General features: G+C 37.7%; 2 protein-coding genes and 1 pseudogene across 5 annotated transcripts; 1 reads left to right on the forward strand and 2 right to left on the reverse strand.

Moving 5' to 3' along the window:
- The first annotated feature begins 11,502 nt into the window (after window positions 1-11,502).
- LOC103322742 (uncharacterized) lies at window positions 11,503-14,313 on the forward strand. Of its 4 annotated transcripts, none has more exons than XM_089047425.1 (4): window positions 11,503-11,711; window positions 12,196-13,190; window positions 13,605-13,734; window positions 13,891-14,313. In XM_089047425.1, exons 2-4 carry the CDS (start codon window positions 12,443-12,445, stop codon window positions 13,964-13,966), a joined length of 954 nt encoding a protein of 317 aa, XP_088903551.1. In that variant the 5' UTR covers window positions 11,503-11,711; window positions 12,196-12,442; the 3' UTR covers window positions 13,967-14,313. The 4 variants fall into 4 exon arrangements, with proteins under 4 accessions (XP_088903551.1, XP_088903552.1, XP_088903554.1 ...); XM_089047426.1 differs by having other exon boundaries at window positions 12,196-12,980; window positions 13,080-13,190; window positions 13,605-14,313; XM_089047428.1 differs by lacking the exon at window positions 13,605-13,734 and having other exon boundaries at window positions 11,504-11,711; window positions 12,196-12,980; window positions 13,080-13,190.
- Window positions 14,314-17,097: 2,784 nt separating this feature from the next.
- LOC103322741 (uncharacterized) lies at window positions 17,098-18,996 on the reverse strand (annotated as a pseudogene).
- Window positions 18,997-19,282: 286 nt separating this feature from the next.
- Window positions 19,283-21,246, reverse strand: LOC103322740 (uncharacterized). Its single transcript, XM_089047526.1, has one exon. The coding sequence runs from the start codon at window positions 21,000-21,002 to the stop codon at window positions 19,404-19,406; it is 1,599 nt and encodes a 532-aa protein (XP_088903652.1). The 5' UTR covers window positions 21,003-21,246; the 3' UTR covers window positions 19,283-19,403.
- Between the last annotated feature and the right edge of the window lie 1,755 nt (window positions 21,247-23,001).

Consider the following 23,001-nt stretch of genomic DNA (forward strand, 5'->3'; position numbering starts at 1 on the left):
CACGGCAAGAGTAGAGGAATCCATGGGGTGAGAGAAGTGTCCATCGAACAAAAGGCTCCATCTCTCCCTTTTCCTCCCCTGAGCTCTGCACAGGAGAAACATATGAAAGTAGGTGGCGCTTTCCTCTATGGGAAAGCCCAGCTGCGTCAAACCATTGGAACCATGAAGGGTTCCTTACCCATGCCCCTTGGATGGAGAAATTCATCACAATAGGGCTAAGTAGGAGCTGCCAAGGAAAAAGAAGAGGAAAACCAGACGAAATTAGAGCTCCTAACGCCTATAAAAGGAGACTTTTGCTACCCAGAAAAGACATCCACAACTCAACGACCCAGAGCTTGACCAAGCTTTGTCAAGCAATCTGGAATTTACTCAAGCCACCCAATCCCCTTTCTCCGTTGTTTTCTTCTTCCCCTGAGATAAAACCTTGCTAAGTTTTCCTTCGTTCTCAGTTTAGATTTGATCCTCTGTAAGAAATTCATGCTGTTCTCTCTCTCTCTCAAACTGCTAAACTCATGAAAGCTTAGCTCTCATGCCACATACTCCTCAGGTGAGCCATTAGCGAAATCCTCATGCTTATTTGGGTGTTAGTGAAGTGATCCTAAGAGTGTTCTTTTAAAATCTCATTAGATTTTCTAAAAACTCTCTTGGGAGCTTGTTTTCGAACTCAAGCATTTGGGGGATTTTGCTCGTTGTCTTCCTACAGCAGCCCAGGCCTATTCGTCAGTTTCTGGAACAAAAAACCCCCTACACTAATTTATTGACACTTGTCTTTATATTGAACTTCTAGCATAACAGTGTTAACTCTTTTAATAAAAATAAAACAAAAACTAAGCTAATTATTAAATAAAAAACAAAAAACAACAGCCACTACAGCCCCATCGACCCACCCAACCTCAGCCAACCTCCACTCATCCAACCTGGTTAGCCACCCCATCTAGTCGGTGGCAACCCCTCTCCTCCTTGCCACCAGAAACCTTATTATCTCAATATCTCTTTTCTCTATCTTTCTTTTTTCTACTTTACCATTTTCTTCCCCAAACTCAAAACCCTAACAACATAGTCAATCTCATCTGTTAAAACCTCAAACAAGAATGACACTAAAGGGCTACAAAATTGTAGGATATTTTGTGCAATCAACCGTAGTGTGTTGTGGCCTCAACATCCCAAAATAAAGTAAAAAAATGATAAAATAACATTATAAAAATAAAAAAATAAAAACCCTATATCGCCTTTATCTTTTCCTTATTTCCGACCCACCCCCACCGTGAGGCCCTATTCTCTACCGCCACCCCTTCGCTAAGAAACATTAGACATGCATAAGGCCATGAAACCAAGCTAAAACCCACAAAAAATACGCCTCGTAAAAGTAATTGAATAGTATAACCTCTAAAACCCAACTTTGAGTCGAAGTTGTTCATGGAGTCTGAGCCATTTGTGATTGGCTATAACTTTTGTTTACTGAATTGGGGCTGGGATTTTCACACGAAGAACCAAAAAATGGACTGACCCAACTTGAAAATTTGGGCTGAAAAATTTGCCTTTGCTATGTCAGTCGATTTTAGGCCAATATTTGCGGTCGACTAGATACACTTGGTTGTCAAAGCAATTATGGGTATCCAAAACTGCCAGTTTACCGAACCGAACTACTATAAAAAATCTCAGATGATCTGGACCTTCCAATAGTAATGGACTTACCCTAGTCTCTCTCTATTCTCCTCATTTTTGCAATGCCTCCACTCCATCTCTCTCTCTCTCTCTCTCTCTCTCTCTCTCTCTCTCTCTCTCTCTCTCTCAGTTGACTCGACTCAACAACGACATCACCACCATGCCACCTCCAACTCGCCGTTGTCAACAATAACCCCAACCATAATAGATCTATCTCTCCTCTTCTTTGTTCCTTTCACTATCTGTCTCTCGCTATATGTCTATCTCTCTCTCTCTCTCTCTCTCTCTCTCTCTCTCTCTCTCACCCACTCAGCATCTATTTGCAACAAACACTAGACAAGATAGGTAATTTTGGGTTTGATTTTGAGTTTTTATCTAGGAATTTTGAATTAGGGTTTTTTATTTTTAGGTTTGGGGCTTTCAAGTTCGAGGTTGTAAATTGCAATTGGGGTTTCAAATCAAGATGTATTGTGATTCTAACTATTTTTCTTTCATTGATTGACATACATTAGAAAAAAGATAGTTGCTGATATGGTTGTTGCTTTGCTAGGGTGCTTTGAGCCAAGTGTTGAATATGTTAAATTGTTTTAGAAAATGTTTTGGTGTGTTTTAGGTTTTTTTTAACTTGTTTATAATTTGTTTTAGGTTGCTTTCAGTATTTGAAAATATGTTTTGATGTTTTTGTCTCTCTTTTAGGTTTTTAAAGTTGTTTAGAATCTATTTTCATGTGTTTGGCTATGTTTTAGATTCTTTTATGTATGTTTAAGATATGAAATATTATAGTTGGCTATTGATTAGGGTTTTAAAGTTGCATTTGCTTTGTTTGAAGTTGTTTGGAATGTTTAAAATTATGTTATACCTAGTTGATTGGTTAGGAGTTTGTTTGATTTATTGTGTATGATAGGAAAATGGAGTCTAGCCAATCAAACACACTTTTTGCCTCAATTGGTGCACCTTCGACTCAACCCCAACCACAACCCCAAGGGCAATCCCAAACACAAGGCTAAGAAGAAGAAGTAGTGTCATCTCATTTGGGAGGGAAGAGGAAGCTGAGTAAGAGTATGGTGTGGAATCACTGCACAAAAATTAGAAAGAAGGATGATATGGGGGCTTAGGGCAATCAAATTTAACTTATACAAAGAACCAACGGATGAGGAAATTGTTTTTTATAAGGAACTTGAAGAAATTCAAGCAAGTAAGTATTTCAATTATTTATCTTTAGATTTTATTGATGCTTTGATGGTTTAATGCTTCTACTAATATGTATATATATATATATATTTTTCATGTAGTGGCCGCTAAGGCTCAATGTGGTAATCCTCAAGTTTCTACTTCAACAAGCATTTTACCTCCTCCAGCTTCATCACATTTCTAATGCTCAAGTCAATTGCCTACTTTTGTTTGGGTTGTAAACTAATTAAAACTTCTACTTTGTTTTTGGGTTGTAAACTAATTCAAACTTCTTCTTTTGTTGGGTTGTAACTTAAGTTTAACTATGTCATACTTTGGATTTGGATGTTTAGTTTTAGGCTTCAATTTATGTTTCGAGCGTGTTTAATTATAGTTTTAGCTTTTAGGCTTCAATTTCTCATTTTATCAGGTTTGCCCAAGTACAACTGTCCAAAAATATTACCCAACAAAACTGGGTTTAAAAAATGAATTCAAACCCAAAAAAAATGTGAAGTGGGCTAAAAAAATTTGGTCAAAAAAACCCAATCTATTTGTTTCAATAGGCCCACCACCGAACTGGCCCTACCGCTACTTGTGCTATTATCGACAATTGGAGAACCGACTGCAAATTGGTCGGCTGCGGTTTCAATTTTGGGTAAACCGACTACCCTCAGTTGGTCATCGGTACTGGCCCATCAGTTTAGTTACTAAACCGATTCCACCCCTAGAATTGGGTATTGGATTGAAAGTTCCCTTTTCTCCCTGGCAAACGACTTTGGTCCATCTCAATTGGGTGTTGGGTTCCACCAACTTGTAACCAAGAAACGTTGCTGCAAATTGATAAGGTCGAGGATATGGGTTGAATAACCTCGATCATTCTTGGCTTGGATTCGGTGTAATTAAGCCATGGCCGATAAATTTGAAATTCAAGATTGGTTGAGGATGCATATTAGATTCATATGTCGATTTAGTTTTGCTAGTTTGATTTTTATTTTTGTATTGCTCTAGGAGAATGGTGGTTAGAGCTACTGTGGCTATAGAAAATAACCTCACGGTGGGGTTGGGTCTTGAAGGTGGAAAGATAAAGGACATATAAGTTTTTTAAAAAAATAAAAAATGCTATTTAATAATTATTTTTACTTTATTTCTGAATTTTAAATATTTTAAAAGTAAATATTTTTAACTATGGTTACATCTAGGGTTCGTCATTGGGCTGGGTCGGGCTTTACGTGCTTTTTTTAGTTTTCAAGTCGAGCCAAGGTTTCAAGTTTTGAGATAGATGATGAGGATTAGGGTTCGTCATCGGGCTAAGCTAGTCTAGCTCGACTTGAAAATTTTGGATTCGGTGGGGCTTTAGCGGTTTTTTATTATTATATAGTTTTTGGTCCAGACCAAGGTTCCAAAAGACTTGGGTTCAAGCAACCCAAAAAATGATCGAATTGAGGTTGAGTTGGGTTCAAGCAGGTTAAGTTGACCAAGCTCGAGTTGCACTCCTATCATGCATGAGCTATTGGCGTAACTTCTGGACCATTGACTTTCTTTCCTTACACACCAAGGATTCCCATTATAATTTTATTTGATTTATTTTCATTCATGATTTCCTACTGTAAATACAAATAGGAATTTATTATTTACTCGGCCAATAAGGCTCTATTGTATTGTAAATATGACCTCCTACAAGGAGAGGAATACAAAGAAAATTCCCATAAACAAATGTTCTCTCATAGTTCTCATATTTTAGCCATGGTATCAGAGCGGCAATCTTGGAATTGCTGACTCTAGTTTCAAACCCCCGTTGCAACTATGGGGGTTGATGATTTTTTCAACCCTCATGGAGGTAGCACCATCAACTCTTTCTTTCCTTCTCAACCAATCATAGCCGAGTTGAGTGCCTAGGTGGCTCAGCTCCTATAGATGCAAACTTCGACCCATAACCCGATTCTGAATCAGGATCCTATTTTGATGACCTTGACCTTGACCTCAACCTTGACCACAACTCTATGACGACCTCGACCGTGAGTATGTCTCTGATTCAGACCAGATCCCGACTTCGACTCCGACTTTGACCCTGACTCAGGCTTAGATCCTGATCTAGATTCCTACTAAACATGTATCCTATGCATCTTCCGCTACGTAGATTATGACTTCCCGACTAACACCCTCGGCACATGGACAAGATTGCGCATACTGTGGTGATTCGAGACATACTTGTGAGACTTGTTTTAAATTGCATGGCTACCTTGAATGGTGAGCTACTCTCAAAGATCAATGTGATACGTCCAGTAATGATACTGGTTATGGATTCCAAACTTCGAATAAGAGTAATTCCACGAGCTAAATATTTGATTTTGGTGCAATTGATCATATGACATTTGCTCTTGATTATTTTCTTACTACTACCAAAACTTGACGAACTTGTATTGCTAACGCCAATGGAGTTACTTATCCTATGACAAGGGTTGGCACTGTTGCATTATCATCCTTTCTCTCACTGTCTAATACTTTACTTGTTCCATCTTTATCTAATAAATTGATGTCCATTAGTCAGCTTACTGAACAATTGAATTGTTGTGTACTCATTTACCCGAGTTTTTGTTTACTTTGGGTTATTCATACTAAGGATATTCTTGGTCGTGGTACTAAAAGAAGGGGGCTCAATTATGTAGATGACTTCAGTCCCCACATGGATAACAGTGTGATGCATCCTTCTGATTGCAAACATAAGAAAATTTGGCTGTGGCACCGTCGATTGGGACATCTGTCTTTTAGTTATCTAAAGCATCTACACCAGATTTATTCTCAGGTTTCAAGGACTCCAACTTTAAATGTGATACTTGTATTTTGGCCAAGAGTCATCGTGTGCCTTATCCGTTGAGTACGAACAAGTGTACTACTCCGTTTATGTTAATTCACTCTAATGTATGGGGACCTTCACTTATCATTACTCATTTTGGCATTCGGTAGTTTGTAACATTCGTCGATGCTTGGACATGGATGACATGACTTTATTTGCTGAAGAATAAAAATGAAGTGTTTTCCGTTTTCAATTTTTCTACAAACAGATGACAACTCAGTTCAATTCTCAAAAACAGATTCTTTGCTCAGACAATGGTGAAGAATTTGTTAATCATGAGTTTGAGGCTTACTTCTAAACAACATGAAATTATCCATGAGACTACTTGTCCTCAGACACCAAAACAAAATGGTGTTATTGAACGAAAGATCAACATCTTCTTGAAACAACCCAAGCATTTTTGATTGGCGCTCATCTTCCTCACCATCACTGGGATAACGCTATTGTCACAATAGTTCATCTGATCAACCGCATGCTTTCTAATGTCTTGAACTTTAAAACTCCCTTACAAGTGCTTGCGCAACATGGGCCCCTGTCCTCTGTTTTAGTACTCATACCCCGAATCTTTGGATGCTTGGCCTTCGTTCATCCCCACAAGAATCAACGTAGCAAACCTGATCCCTATGCGCTTCATTGTGTTTTTTTTGGGTTATGCCACTCATAAGAAAGACTACCTCTTTTATCACCCTCCTACCTGATGTACTTATGTCACTTTAGATGTGACTTTTCTAGAATGTGAGATGTTCTTCCATGACCCAGCATCCAATTATACGCTTCAGGGACAAATACATAATGAAGCGTAGAATTGGAGCAACTTGGAAAACGAAGAAATTCACCTCTGTACAAAAGCGACAGATCGTCCAACCTTTGACGATTGATCACCCCAAGGTTTGGAGCACTAAATTGCTCTCGACCAAGAAATGATCGATCGTCCAAACCCTTCAATCAATATCCCTAAGTCTAGAGCAAGAGATTGCTCTCTACCGAAAAATCAATCGCTAATTCACAGCGATCGATCGCTTGACCTGATCCTTGCAAAGATGTTTCTGATCCAAGTCCTACACCTACAGATAATACGGAACAACGAGTTGAAGACCCACCCTTTAACTCAATAGTGCCAACGGATATATATCTTGAGAATATCCTTGAGGTAACTATTCTTACTACACTTGTAAATTTAAAGGATAAATCTATTGGATACCAATTACCTTTCATGTAGAATCGTGGGAAGCTACTAAACCATTATTCACCTTATATTGGCAAGACATCAAAGTATCCAATTGCGAATCATGTATCCTTTGAGAAGTTGTATGAACCACTCAAGGCCTTTGTGCATTAGTTGTCTACTATTCATATCCCAACTAAGGTTGTTGAAGCATTGAAAGATCCTAAGTGGGTTCAAGCTATCAAGGAAAAGATGAAAGCTCTTGAGAAGAATCAGACTTGGACACTGGAAACTTTTCCACAAGGCGGATATGGATGGGTGTTTACAATAAAACACAATGCTGATGGATCTATCGAGTGATACAAGGCAAGACTTGTGGTGAAAGGGTATAGACAGACTTATGGTGTAGATTATGAAGAAACCTTCGCACCATTTGCAAAATTGAACACAGTCAGAGTTTTACCACTATACCAGTTTGATGTAAATAATGTTTTCCCATATGTATAACTCATGGAGTAGGTGTGTATGGACATTCCTTCTGGATATAATACTACTTAGACTTGAACAATATGCAAATTACGAAAGGCGTTGTATGGACTGAAACAGTCACCACGTGCATGATTTGGGCGATTCATCATGCCAATGAAGAACAATGGTTTCAGATAGAGTAACTCAAATCATACTTTTTTTCTTTCTTGAAACATCATAAAAAGAAGGTAGCAGCTTTAATAATCTATGTTGACAATATGATGATTAGTGGGAATGATAAACATGAAATATCTAAGCTACAAGACTATTTGGCTATTGAATTTTATATGAAAAATTGAGGTGAACTCAGTTATTTCTTGGGGATTGAGGTGGCCAAATCAACAAGGCATATTTCTCTCTAAAGAAAAATATGTCTTGGACTTGTTAATAGACACAGGAATGCTAGATTTCAAACCTATAGACACTCCTATTATTCAAAATCATCATCTTGGAGAATACTTGGATCAAGTTCCAACTAACAACGAAAGATACCAAAGGTTAGTGGGAAGATTGATCTACTTGTCTTATACTCGACTAGACATTGCTTATGAGATGAGCGTCGTCAGTCAATTTATGCATTCTCTAAGTGAAGACCACATGAATGTAGTTTTTCGAATACATAGATATTTGAAGTTTGCACCCGGAAAAGGACTTATGTTCTCAAAATAAGGTCATTTAAATATTGATGGTTATTCGGATGTAGATTGGGGAGGCAATGTAGCAGATAGAAGATCCACTATCGGGTTACTTCATATTCGTGGGAGGTAATGTGGTGACATGGAGGAGCCAGAAACATAATGTAGTAGCTTTATCCAGTGCAGAAGCTGAGTTTAGAGGCACGACTAAAGGAATTTGTGAGCTCCTTTGGTTAAAGAAGTTGCTTATTGAATTTGGGTATAAACCCACGTCTACAATGATTCTCTTTTGTGACAACAAGGTTGCTATAGCTATTACACAAAATTCGGTTCAACATGATCGTATTAACATGTTGAGGTGGATCGACAATTCATCAAACAGAAGCTTAAGGCTAAAGTGATCCAGTTTCCTTTCGTGAGGTCTAAGGATTAATTGGCAGATATTTTGACAAAAGCAATTTTCAGTAGAGCGTTCCACAATTCACTGGATCAGCTAAGCATTAGCGACATCTATGCACCAACATGAGGGGGAGTGTTGGTGTGACTTGTAGATCATTGACTTTCTTTCCTTACATTCTAAGAATTCCCATTATAATTGTATTAGATTTACTATAATTCATGATTTCCTACTATAAATAGAAATAGGAATTTAGTATTTACTTGACTACTAAGGCTCCGTTGTATTATAAATATGACCTCCTACAAGGAGATGAATATGTAGAAAATTCCCACAAACAAATATTCTCTCATAGTTCTCATATTTTAGCACGAGTTTCTATAATGAGGGAGTTTATGTTGAGAGGGTGTGTGTGAATTTCAGTCCTTACAACTTTTTAAAAACTCTAAAATCTTTTATTTTTAATTTTATACAAACCATTAAATTAAAGAAATATAATTTAAGGTTAGGGAACAACATTCCTTTTTCTTGTTGCTATTTGTTGTGTACTAGGCATATGTACTCAATTTGGCTTGAAACTTTATTTGTTTGTTTGTATTTTTGGCTTATTTACTATAGTGCTCCCTGAAACTATGGTCAAACCTCACTTTATCGCCTGAAAGTTAAAGTGAGCCACAGTGTCTGCTTAACCAAGATTTGGTGGTTCACTTTGCTGCTCATTGTTAACACAGTTAAAAATTCTATTAAAAATGATGACATGACACACGAACGAGATCCACTTTTTTGCTGAAATGTGTACCACAAATGCTCCACGTTTGAAAAATAAAAAAATAAATATTTCTTTTCAATTGGTGGGTGTATTCTCAAGGAGGTGGTTGTTTGTTTGCTTGCTGTATTACTTAAGAGGCTATCCTACAAATTTTATGTAGAGAGTAAGACAGTGTGCAAGTGGTGTTTTTCATGTGTATACATGAGTGAGTTCAGCAAGTAGAGTTGGTTCTCTTGAAGTCATCCTCTATTGATTTAGAGAGATTAATGCTTGTAATCCCATTTTCATTAATGGAAGAAATTTCAAAGTTTCTCCCATGGTTTTTTCCTTCACATTGAAGGGTTTTCCACATTAAATCTTGTGTCTCTAAGCTAGAGGTGTCAACGGAGGCCAGACGGCGGTGCAATACGAGCCTAGCCCATTTAAATGAGGCACGGCGCAATGCGACGAGCACGAATATTAGCGGTAGCGTGCGCACGACACGAAAATCTTGGGCGGGCAGGGATCGAAAAATGAGGTCAATGGACCGGTGGCCCATGGCTGACATGGGCTGAGCTTGGCCCGAGCACGCTTCAAGCAGCAGCACGAGCCCAAGCATGAGCCCAAACATTGCCGCGGCCCAAGCACGGCCCACTTAACATTTTTCTTTCTCAAAAGTCAAAATGCAATAATTTGACATCTAATGTCATTATTTATATGTTTTTAATCATAAATATATATTTGATGTCTTTCATTTTAGGGAAATTACTTGGGTCCTTAATTAATTAAACATATTAACTACAAATTAATTAAACAATATTGGACTTGATATCTAATCAGTACATATGACATATATGCTTATCTTATAATCAAAGCAAGACATTATTTCACATATAAAATAATAAGTTGTTTAAAGATGAAAAGTTGAAGTGGACTTTGTAGAGTTTGACACTTTTTGCCCTCTGCCATTTTCATATTGTTTGGATGTTTGATTGATTAATGTTTTCAAATAGTTCATCATTTCTTGCCTCTAATTATATTTTAAATGTTTATAATTTGAATTATCTAGTGAAAAAAAAAATGAAGTGAAAAAAATTCAAATTAAATGGATTGGTTCTTGAGCCCGAGTATGGCACGAGCACGAGCACGAGCACGGGCACGCACGAGCCCGGCCCTGGTCCGTTTCAATATGGACATGAGCTTTGGGCCGGGCGGAATCAATAATTTTATTAAATGGGCGGCACGCCGCGGCCCGATAAATTAAATGGGCTGGCCGCCCGACACGAAGCGTTAAAAATACGAGTTTAAATGGGATGAGCGGCCGCGTGCGGCCCGTTTGACACTTCTACTCTAAGCTCTCTATTTTTCTTATTGTATTTGCACTCAAGCTTCTACAGTTTTTGGTTCGAACCCATATTTACAATTGTTTCTGCTGCACTTGCTCAACACTAATGATTTAGTCGGTTTCTCGGTATGATGGTTTAAATTTCCAAATCTAGTTTAGAATATCACTTTGTCATAAAATAAAGAATAAAAAATAAATCTGGCCCAATAAAAAAATAGAAAAGTTGATATATATCCAAATTCTTATTGAGGAGTTGGGTTTAGTCCTCGAATTTAGTGTCTTTGATCCAAATCTTTTGACTTTTATGCCACGTAGAATTACATTCCTTTTTTAATGTCTTATGATATAATCTTTTTATTATTTTATTTTTAAAATTATTTTGTATTCCAATGTTACTCCTTATGACTTGAATTGGGTAATAGTCATTTATGTCATATTGCCTATTGCATAGGTATATATATGTTTTTCATATTTTTGATAATGTGTAATAGTACTTTTATGTACCTTTTTTTAAAATTTATTTATAGGTAACATACAATTTTATCTTGTCTATTTTTGTATCTCACTCGGGTAGTCTTCTAATTTATGTTCCTAATTTATAGGTAACACGGTTTTTCACTAAGTATTTTTCGTTGCTAATAATAACACTATTTACCATGTATGTTAGGTACATAATTTAATGTAGGTGCTTGTTTGATCAATTGGTATAATATGTGGGTCTTTACTTTTTATTGATTAAATTGTATTTTATCAATATATTAGGAATATTATAAGGAAAGAATTCAAAATTTAAATTTTGAAATTCAATTTTAAGAAAATAATGCATTAAATTTAAATTTTCAATGTGTTTTTCTTATTTACCTCAAAAGTTAAAATTGATACAACAAAAAAATAATAAATATCAAATGACCTACATCTAAAACAAAAAAAGCGAGGACTAAACCCAATGACAACTAATTGTTTTGGACTTAGATTTAAAAAGCCCATAAAAAAACAAACAGCAGGCAAAAATGAATGAACGGAAAATGAACGTTCTTCCCTAAAATTGAAGCAACTAAACCCTCTCACTCACTACTCACTGCGCTCAACGATGTAAATCTCCGAGAGAGCTCAGCTCGTGAATTGCTTACTCTGCCTTGGAGTAGGTCGATGATGACGAAAATTATGGCCAAAACAGCTCCAGGGCTCAAGCTTCTCCAAAAGGGTAAACCTTCTTCTCTCTATTCTCTGTTTGGGCTCGTGATTTTCAGAACCCAGTTTTGTTTTTTTTTTTTTTCTGTCAATCGTTGTCATACTGTTAGCGTTATGGGTTCTAAGAGAACCACTGATTTGAAGAATTTGGTAAAAACGCGTTGTAAATCTAGTAATCTTATGTTAGATGAAGCAGTGGGTTACTTCAATTCCCTAATTCAAATGAAACCCCTTCCCTCTATTCGGGCTATCACTTATTTGTTGGGAGCACTTTCCAAGATGAATCAGTGTTCAGCTGTTGTTTCTATGTATAAACAGATGCTCGGTTGTGTTGGGTTACGTCCTGAAGTCGATACACTGAATGTTGTTATCAATTGCTTGTGCCGTATGAATCGGGTGGATTTGGGTTTCTCTGTTTTAGCAACTACCCTTAAATATGGTCTTCAGCCCGATGCTTATACTCTAAATACTTTGCTTCATGGGATTTGCAAGTACAGGTCGCTCTCTGAGGCAATGGAGTTGTTCCAGAAAATAGAAGAGAAAGGATTAGCATGCTGTGAAATCACTTACGCTACTATCATTAATGGGTTGTGCAGAGCTGGGAAAACATGTATGGCGCTTGAGATAATCGAGCATATGTATGAAGATGGAAGGCTTAAGCCCCACCCTCAATGCTATAATCCAATCATTGACAGCTTATGCAAGGAAAGATGAATAGATGAGGCTCTGACCCTATTTCGAGATATGATCAACAAAAGTGTTGTGCCGGATATCGTCAGTTACACTTCATTAATTTATGGATTATGCAACATGGGTCATTGGGCACGAGCACTTGCTCTGTATGAAATAATGAATAAGAAAGGCATAAACCCTGATGTTGTCACTTTTAATTCTTTAATTTCTGTTGCATGCAAGTGTGGTAAGTGGGAAGAAGCTGTGCGGCTGTTTAGAAACATGCTTGATTGTGGAGCCTTGCCTAATATTGTAATATTCAATGCCGTGTTGGATGCTTTATGCAAAGATGGGAAGACGGCAGAGTCACTTAACCTTGTGGACGAAATGCTCCTTAGAGGTGCAAAGCCTGATCTTGTCACCTACAACTCCTTAATTAATAGCCTCTGCCATTCTGCGCAATGGAAAGAAGCCACAAGGTTGTTCAATAGAATGCTGGATGAAGGAATTGCACCAGATGTTGTAACCTTTAACACTGTAATAGATGCTCTTTGCAAGGAGAGACGGACCGAGGAAGCGCTCTCCGTGTTAGAGCTAATGTCTCAACGAGGTATGAGGCTTAACATTGTCACTTACAACTCTCTAATTTATGGCATGTGCCTTACAGATCAATGGGATGAAACCACAAGGTTGTTTGATGAAATGGTAGGTCAGGGAGTCTTACCTAATATCATTACTTTGAGAATACTTTTGGATGCTCTCTGCAAAGGAGGGATGACAGAAGAGGCTCATAAAATGCTTGAGGCCAGAGTTAAATATGGTATGGAGCTTAGCACATTAACTTGCAGTATGTTAATTGATGATTATTGTTTTCATGGCAAAATGGATATGGCAAAGAAGGTCATTGATTTAATGGTGATAAAAGATCCTGCCCCTGATATTGCTGACAATTTAGAGTCTTTCTGAAAAGTGTCTCTATTCATCGAGAATTGCCCATTATATGGACAGAATACAAGTTAATTAGGAAAGAACACAGGCTGATATTCAGCCCCTGAAAACAGCTCACCTACCACATATACATGTATCTAATTATAGCTAACCTACCACATATACATGTATCTAATACATGTATCTAATTACAGCTAACCTACCACATATACATGTATCTAATTAATGAAAGAATCTGCTGGCATTTAAATCTGATTTCCTTTGACAATTGCTTCTTGCTATAAAGCCTTGGTCAACGGCTGTATGCAAGCTAAAAGGATAGGTGAAGCTTTGAGGTTCGTTGAGGAAATGATCGAACAAGGGGTGATGCCTGATGTGGAAACCCTAAAAGCTTTGAGGGGTTTGCGTCCAAAAAGGCATGTTGCATCCAGAATAGTTCCCCATGAGACCGCTAGAACTAGTTACAATCCTGTTAAATCTTTTAACTGCTAATTATGTCATTGCATTCTAAAACTTCTAATGACCAAACTATATTAGTGAATGAAAATAGTTTAATGATGATTGTATCACAGACTAGAGTTGCCACTTCTTAGCACAACCCACATCATTCCCAACAATTGGAGCAACCTAAGAGAATTTGCGAAGTGACTCACCAATGGATCCTTTTCACAGGTACTGATTTTCCCATGAGCTTTCGAACCACATCCAAATGTTTACACTTTTCTCAAGAGTTTTCATTATGTTTGATTTTTAATGTCTTTTATATGTTCAATGCACATCTGTTAAGATATTTCATATTGTATTCACCCGAGTTATGTCATAGAGAGCTAGCTGATAGACAACTTAATTCATGTATTTTGAAGACCAAGCTATAGAGCTAAAGTGATTAGCCTGCATAGTTTTATTTTTCTGTTAAAAGCTGCAATGGATTTACCATGCCATTTGTTATGTATAACATTGTGCTATATAATAATACAATATTATCCTTTGAGTTACTAACAGTGTATGAACTTACTATACCAAGTTATTGTCAATGTACTTGTAAATAGAGCTACATTAAAGTATTTTGGTTCATGTTTTTATAAAAATGTGATTAACCGCAAACAGTTTCGTTTCTTGTAGTTTGGTCTATACTTTTTTTTTTTGGTCTATAGTTTATACTAGCTGTTGATGCTCTTTTTCGGAGAGGGTCAACTTAGAGATAGGGGGTTGTCCTTAGCAGCAGAGAAGGGCTGGGCCTTGATGAGAGGCTAGCCTGCAAAAACGAGAGATAGGAAAAGCAATCGTTAAGCTTCGGACATCGGTGTGGTGCCGGCCGAAGGCTCTCCGATGCTGAGTCAGCTAGGGGTGGTGACTATTGCAAAGTAAGCATAATAGTGAGAGAGAAGTTACCCTTTTCTTGGTTACTGTTCCCCATTTATAGGGAAGTAAAAGTAGGAGGTTTGCACAAAGTTCCGATGTGGGACTTTGTGCAAGTTGCTGTGATGATGACACGTGTCTCCTGTGTTTTAGGTTTGGCGATTGAGCTTCGGCAGGTGGTTGTTCCTTCGGAAGAGCATCTCCCTTTGGCAGGGAGGAAGACATGTCTACCTTGGTGTTCAATCACGCTTGGTTAATTATGGTGTAAACACTAGCAACATTATGGAGGGAAATTCAAACACAAGATGTGAACGACTAAACACTCTTAATTACTTGAGCTACATTAGTGAAGAATTGTTTAGTTAATTTTTTAAATAAGCAAATTGTTATAACCATTCCAAAGTAGTTCAAAATAGTCATCATGAGGACCGTCACTCCTTTAAAATTTTCTTTTTCATTAAGAAATGCGTAAAGATTATTTTGGAGTGTTGATAGCAACCTCCTTCAGTAAAGCCAAATTATGAACTTTTTTGTCCAGGCTTGTTGAGAAATGAATGATATCTAAGCCTGATTTAGGATCGACCGAAGTTGTGCGAGATTTTATCTCAAGAGGCTTAAGTGCTATTTCTAGTAGATCACCCAACTTACACATAGTAAATGGTTGAGCCATTTTTTAATTTTAGTCCTCCAACTTGAATATTGGTCTCAGTTCTATTTCACTTCCTCTCATACTGTGGGTCCCGTTGCCTCCAATGAATAACAAAACGAAGGTCTCAATACCCAACACTGCAAATCTGTTGGCGGAACAATATAAAATATGAATTTAGATTATAATAATTCTCAAGAAAATTGTAACCATCAAATATACAACAAATTTACATGAAATTGATGTAAATCAACACACAAATGTCCTAAAGATAGATTTCGCCCCTACTATTGTGCTCGTAGTTCTATAGGCGTCTATCTCATAGGATTCAACAATCGAAAATCCTAAATTGAAGCACTTCAATTTAAGACTCTGACGAACCAATTATATATTTGTACTCTTGAGACAAAACTAAAAGAATTTAACAATATAGTATCGGGGATGCTCTTTGTTTTTCACGGATAAGAACTCTCTTCATTCTATATTTCAAGTAGGTGAAGGTGTTTGGTTTATATAAAACTCATTACACCTCTTGTTGAAACATAAGAAGCTTTTCATTTGAAAAGTTACAAACACAACTCTACGGAAACAAGACCACTTGATCATTTGAATCTCATCTTTAATAATTAATAACTACACTTTAAAGGATAACCAAATGCAAAACAAATACTAAGACACACAACACTTATTTTTCATTCACTATAGAAATTAAATATTATTAAATAATATAAAATTTCCAACAGCAACCACTCCCCTTTCTCCTCCATCGTCAAACTTTATCCATATAGATACCCCTTCGGTTCTGAAAACTAGTTTTGGTTGGGAAAAAGAAGGGGAAGGTGGCTTGTCGTTCGGTTAGTTCTCTCGGTTGATGCTTATTATTGAATCATATTCACAATTGTCAATGGTAGGGAAGCTAGTGGGAAGTAAAAACTACATAAAATGACTGTTTATGAAAATTATGACGATTGGACCAATGAAGCGAGAAAGTGGAGTTGACTACGGGAGCTAATATTCAAGTTGGAGGACCAAAATGTAAATTGATTATAAATTCAAGGATCATTGCTCCAAAACTGTAGGAATTAAACTTAAAATGACCATTGTGCCCCTAAATTGTATAGAAAATGTAATGCATGACCAACAATGCTAACTAAAGTGGAGTTGAGGTACTACAACAACTATTTTTTAAGTTCAAAGACCAAATGCAAATCGGGCATAAGTTCAAAAATTATGATAGGTCACAAAGCGGTTGGGTTTGAGAGGAGTTCAACCCATTTGGATAGTGAACTTCGAAAGAAACAATTTGAATTTGACAACAATGCTACACTTGCTTAAAAAACAAGAGCCACATTAAATTGAATTGAATGTATTTGAAATAATTAGATGTAGTATGTTTGAATTGGACAGAGATGAGCTTAGTCACTCTGATGAAGGTAAGTTGAGCGGGTGGTTTCACTTAATACATACAGTTAAAAGTCTGTAAGGGATGTTCTTAGAAAGATAAGTGCCTTCAATGTATTGGGGGTGATAATAAAATTCTCCAGTTAGGTTTTCATATGTGAGGAATGACAAAGTGGGTGCTCTTGGCCAGTAGGGTATAGCTTAGTTGGTTAAGCCCTTCCACATCCACTCATGTGAACAGAGGTTCGAAATCCCCAAGCACCATGTGAATATTTGTATAAACCCTCCCTCCAATCTTTTGTACTTAAAAGATTACATATTATGTAGAACAATAATATCAAGTAGGAAATTATTAGACTTTAAACCGTTGCAATTTTAGGCTATCAAGTTACTCAATAAATTCTATATCACTGAAGACGAGTTCTTGATACAATCAATAGGTGTTGCTCCACAGCTCTTTCAACACAAAAGAAGCACTGCTCCGACCCACCTCAGCAAGAATCTTACAACCCTTACTGTTCAAACTAGCACTGACTTGCAAAGCTCCCCAGCTTATCATTTGAAATTTGGTACTGCTTCCACTGCTTCAATCTGTGAAATGACTCAATGAATACAATATGAAATGTCTAGATATATGTGCATTGAATATACAACACAATTCGTGAGGCATTTCTCAAAAAGCTTCAAAACTTTTAGATCCCTGTCGCAGGCTCATGACATTTTACTGAAGCCAACTCTTCTCAGCTAGAGCCGTCGCTGGTTAGATACACGCCATCAAGCTATGACAATTTGATGCAATCATGTTTGAAGTGAAATGTATTATCAAGTTTACCAGTAGCAACATTGTTTGGCCATTAGAATTCAAAAATTAATAACACAAGTAACAGCTAAAGATGTCACATGAGAGTTACTAGTTCTCTCTCTCGCGGGCCATTACTCTGCAAATGCGACATGCCACTTAGCATGGAAACTTCTCAAGGTGTTTTGCATTTCCAGATCAGGAAACAATTCCCTTTGGGTCATTTCCTAAGCAAGCCTCAAAGCTTTATGTATTCTTTTAACTTTTATATAACCATCGACCAATGTTTTGTAGCAAGCAGTATCACGCACATGACCCTTAACCACCATTAAATTAAAGACCTTCAAACAGAATCTATTGATCAACATACTGTAAGTCATTGTGCTAAGCTCCATACTATATTGAATCTTTGCCTCAAATACTTCGAAAGCCTCTTTTGTCTCCCTCCTTTGCAGAGAGCATCCAAAAGTATTGTCAAAGTTACAATGTTAGGTAAGACTCCGTGACCTACCATTTCATCAAACGACCATGTGGCTCCATCCCATTGATCTGTAAGGCACATGCCTTTAATTAGAGAGTTGTAGGTGAAAATGTCAAGTCTCATACCCCTTTGGGACATTAGCTCTAACACAGAGAGGGCTTCCTCGGTCTGTCTCTCCTGCAAAGAGCTTCTATTACAGTGTTATAGGTTACAACATCTGGTGCAATTCCTTCATCCAGCATTCTATTGCACAACCTTGTGGCCTCTTTCCATTGCGCAGAATGGCACAATCTATTAATTAAGGAGTTGTAGGTGACGAGATCAGGCTTTAAACCTCTAAGGAGCATTTCTTCCACAAGTTTTAGTGTCTCTGCTGTCTTCCCATCTTTGCATAAAGGATCCAACACAGAATTGAATGTTGTTATTAGGCAAGGCTCCACAATCAATCAAATTTCTAAATAGCCGCACAGTTTCTTCCCATTTTCCAGACTTGCATGCGGCAGAAATTAAGGAAGTAAAAGTGACAACATCTGGAATTATGCCTTTCTCATTCATTATTTCAAACAGAGCAAGTGCTCGCTTCCAAAGACCCATGTTGCATAATCCATAAATTAATGAATTGTAACTGACGATATCTGGCACAACACTTCTATTGATCATATCTCAAAATGTCTTTCTTTGCATAAGCTGTCAATGATTGGATTATAGCATTGAGGGTTGGGCTTAAGCCTCCAATCTTCATAGATGTGCTCGAGTATCTCAAGTGCAATACATGTTTTCCCAGCTCGGGCACAACAAATTAATTATACGAGCGTAAGTGACTTCACTGCATACTAATCCTTTCTCCTATATTTTCTGGGACAACTGCATTGCCTCAGAGATCGACCTATACTTTCAAACTCCATGAAGCAAAGCAGTCAAAGAATAAGCATTGGGCTGAAGACCATGTTTAAGGGTAGTTGTTAAAACAGAGAAACCCAAGTCCACTCGATTCACAGGGCACAAGAAATTGATAACAATACTCAGTGTACTGACTTTGGGGTGTAAGCCAATACAACCCAGCATCTGTTTATACATAGAAACTACAGCGGAACACTGATTCATCTTGGAGAGCGCCCCAAAAAAATGATTTATAGCCTAAATAGAGGGAATGGGTTTCATTTGAATTATGGATTTGAAGTGATCCAGTGCTTCATCTAACCCAAGATTACCAGATTTACAACGCATTTCTACCAATTTATCCAAATCAATGGTTTCCTTAGGGTTAGGATCCTATAATTGTTTGAAACCACTTCCATTCACTAATATTGCTTGGTCATACAAGTTTAGAATGCAATGACATAATTAGCAGTTAAAGATTTAACAGGACTGTAACTAGTTCTAGCAGTCTCATGGGCAACTATTCTGCAGATACAACATGCCTTATAGGACGCAAACCTCTCAAAGCTTTTAGGGTTTCCACATCAGGCATCACTCCTTGTTCGATCATTTCCTCAACGAGCCTCAAAGCTTCACCTGTCCTTTTAGCTTGCATATAGCCGTTGACCAAGGCTTTATAACAAGAAGCAAAATCAGGGACATGATATTTTGTCACCATTAAATCAATGACCTTCTTTGCCTTATCCATTTTGCCATGAAAACAATAACCATCAACTAGCATACTGCAAGTTATTTTGCTCAGCTCCATACCATATTTAACTCTGGCCTCAAGCATTTTATGGGCCTCTTCTGTCATCCCTCCTTTGCAGAGAGCATCCAAAAGTATTCTCAAAGTAGTGATATTAGGTAAGACTCCCTGACCTACCATTTCATCAAACAACCTTGTGGCTTCATCCCATTGATCTGTAAGGCACATGCCAAAAATTAGAGAGTTGTAAGTGACAATGTTAAGCCTCATACCTCGTTGAGACATTAGCTCTAACACGGAGAACGCTTCCTCGGTCCGTCTCTCCTTGTAAAGAGCATGTATTACAGTGTTAAAGGTTACAACATTTGGTGCAATTCCTTCATCCAGCATTCTATTAAACAACCTTGTGGCTTCTTTCCATTGCGAGGAATGGCAGAGGCTATTAATTAAGGAGTTGTAGGTGACGATATCAGGCTTTACACCTCTAAGGAACATTTCTTCCACAAGGTTAAGTGCCTCTGCTGTCTTCCCTTCCTTGCACAAAGCATCCAACACAGAACTGAATGTAACAATATTAGGGAAGGCGCCACAATCAATCATGTTTCTAAATAGCCGCACAGCTTCTTCCCACTTACCAGACTTGCATGCTGCAGAAATGAAGGAAGTAAAAGTGAAAACATCAGGCCTTATGCCTTTCTTATTCATATCTCGAAATAGGGTCCTGGCCTCATCTATTCGTCTTTCTTTGCATAAGCAGTCAATGATTGGAGTATAGCATTGAGGGTAGTGCTTAAACCTTGCATCTTCATACATGTGCTCGAGTATCTCAAGTGCAACACATGTTTTCCCAGCCTTGCATAACCCATTAATTATAGTAGCGTAAGTGATTTCAGAGCATCCTAATCCTTTCTCTTCTATTTTCCGGAACAACTCCATTGCCTCAGAGATCGATCTATACTTGCAAACCCCATTAAGCAAAGCAGTTAGAGTATAACCATTGGGCTGAAGACCATGTTTAAGGGTAGTTGCTAAAACAGAGAAACCCAAGTCCACCCGATTCATACGGCACAAGCAATTGATAACAATACTCAGTGTACAGACTTCGGGCTGTAAGCCAACACAAGCCAGCATCTGTTTATACATAGAAACTACAGCGGAACACTGATTCATCTTGGAGAGTGCCCCAAACAAATGATTGATAGCCGAAATCGAGGGAATGGGATTCATTTGAATTACGGAATTGAAGTGACCCAGTGCCAAAGAGCAAAACTGGGTTCTCACAATGACACGCCCAAACAGAGAATAATAGAGAGAAGATGGATTACCCTTGTGGAGAAGTGTCAGAGCTGGAGCTCTCTTAGCGATCGTCATCGTCGTCCAACTCAAGACTGCAATTCAAATACCGTCTTCTCCTCCTGCCAAAATTTTCCTATACCATGGTCCATGGATCATACTCGTGAAAAAATAGCAGCTGCTTCAACAGAAGTGAGTGAGAGCAAACAAATATCTTCACAAGTATGCATGTTGAAATCAGTCTCTGTATGTGGAGAGTAACAAATATCTTTACAAGTATCTCTTTTCTTTTCTTTTTTGGTTACATTGGGAGGAGAGAAACCCCTTGGGGTTTCGAACCTTGGTGCTAAGCAGGGGGAAGGGGAAGCCACCACTGTGGTATCTGCTCTCGACTACAAGTATCTCTTTTGAATTATTGATCCAGTGCAGTTGCAGTTGTGACCGCAATGTTATATTGATAGATCCACCCATGAACATAGAATAGCTAAAGTTGTTTATGGGCCGGGTCGAATCCCAACTATGTAACCCATCTGTTTACAGCGACATAAAAAATTAAATTCAAAATATATAAATAAGAAGTTATTAAGAGAAAAAAAAATTACAAATTTAGCTTGTTTGACAATATTGACATTGAATTCAAGGAAAAGCCGAAGGGTTAAAACAAGAAAGGCACCTCTAAGCCTGACAAACTCAAAAGCATCCTCAGCCACAAGGTTTGCAATGCGTGATTGGGAATTTTAATTTATTTTTGGTTAAAAAAAAGTTCAGAGTGAGCGGAGGTTATCCCATTACAGGCTAAGGCATACCAAAACCTTTTCAAGCACTTACAAAGGGTTTCAACACATGAGATTTGGTAAATATTCCTAACTACTGGAGCTACAAACTCATTGGCTTAGAGCAAGTCCAGCGCTCACCCAAACTGGGCAAAAGGCCCCCACAGCGCCAACTCCTCGGTAAGGCGTAGAAAGAGCTCGCAATGGTGGGTCCCACCACTGGCAGGGCCCAAGGGCAACTTCGCATGAGGGCCAGGCAGGCGTGACGTCGTGCAGTGTTATCTTGACGTCAGTGGCGAAGATGTTATCTTGACGTCGACAAAAAATTCAAAAAAATTATAAAAAATTCAATTTTAAAAAAAATAAAACCAAAAAATTATGGATATTTTCCCTATAAATACATAACAATTTTATTCACTTTCCCTATAAATACATAACAATTTTATATTTTGTTGCATATATATTTTTTTTTCTTGCCCTTGACTTGCCTTAGACTTTGCCCTCATGGGTGGAACCACAAATGCAAAGGCTGACACTATTCACGTGAATAGTTGCAACCCTTGCTTGCCCTTGCCTTAGACTTAGCCCTTGTGGGTGGAGATGCTCTTAATGATCTCAACATCTCGGGCATACAACATGCAGATTCCATAGGATGGTTTTCTACTTAAATGAATGTAAATTGGGTCTCGGGGGAAAGTAGTGCCTATTGTAAAAGTTTTAGATCCAGGTCTTCTACTTAAACCTAGAGGTGTCAAATGGGACGAACCGGCCAGACAAACCTGAGCCAGCCCATTTAAATGAGGCACAGGCCGCCTGCACGCAGAATATTAATGGGCAGGCAGATAAAAATGAGATCTAATGGATCGGGTGGCCCATGGGCCAACATGGCGCGTGAGGCTTGCAAACATGCTTCAAGCACGCGACACGAGCCCAAGCACGGCCCACTTAACATTTTTTTCTTTCTCAAAAGTCAAAATGCAATAATTTGACATCTAATGTCATTGTTTATATATATATATATATACATATATATATTTTTAATCAAAAATATATATTTGATGTCTTTCATTTTAGGAAAATTACTTGGGTCCTTAATTAATTAAACATATCAACTACAAATTAATTAAACAACATTGGACTTGATATCTAATCAGTACATATGACTTCTCTTATAATCAAAACAAGACATTTTTTCACATATAAAATATTAAGTTGTTTAAAGATGAAAAGTTGAAGTGGACTGTGTGGAGTTGGATATTTTTTGTCATTCGCCATTTCATATTGTTTGGATGTTTGATTGATTA

The sequence above is a fragment of the Prunus mume genome, linkage group LG2 (genome assembly GCF_029339155.1).
Source record: "Prunus mume cultivar Tortuosa linkage group LG2, ASM2933915v1, whole genome shotgun sequence".
Taxonomy (NCBI): Eukaryota; Viridiplantae; Streptophyta; class Magnoliopsida; order Rosales; family Rosaceae; genus Prunus; species Prunus mume.

Excerpts from the sequence above, each read along its gene's own strand:
- LOC103322740 (XM_089047526.1), bottom strand. The coding sequence starts at position 21,002 with ATGACGATCGCTAAGAGAGCTCCAGCTCTGACACTTCTCCACAAGGGT.
- LOC103322742 (XM_089047425.1), top strand. The coding sequence starts at position 12,443 with ATGATCAACAAAAGTGTTGTGCCGGATATCGTCAGTTACACTTCATTA. Across the intron at positions 13,191-13,604 it reads TGAGGCCAGAGTTAAATATG|CCTTGGTCAACGGCTGTATG; the intron begins GTATGGAGCTTA and ends CTTGCTATAAAG. Across the intron at positions 13,735-13,890 it reads AGGGGTTTGCGTCCAAAAAG|ACTAGAGTTGCCACTTCTTA; the intron begins GCATGTTGCATC and ends ATTGTATCACAG.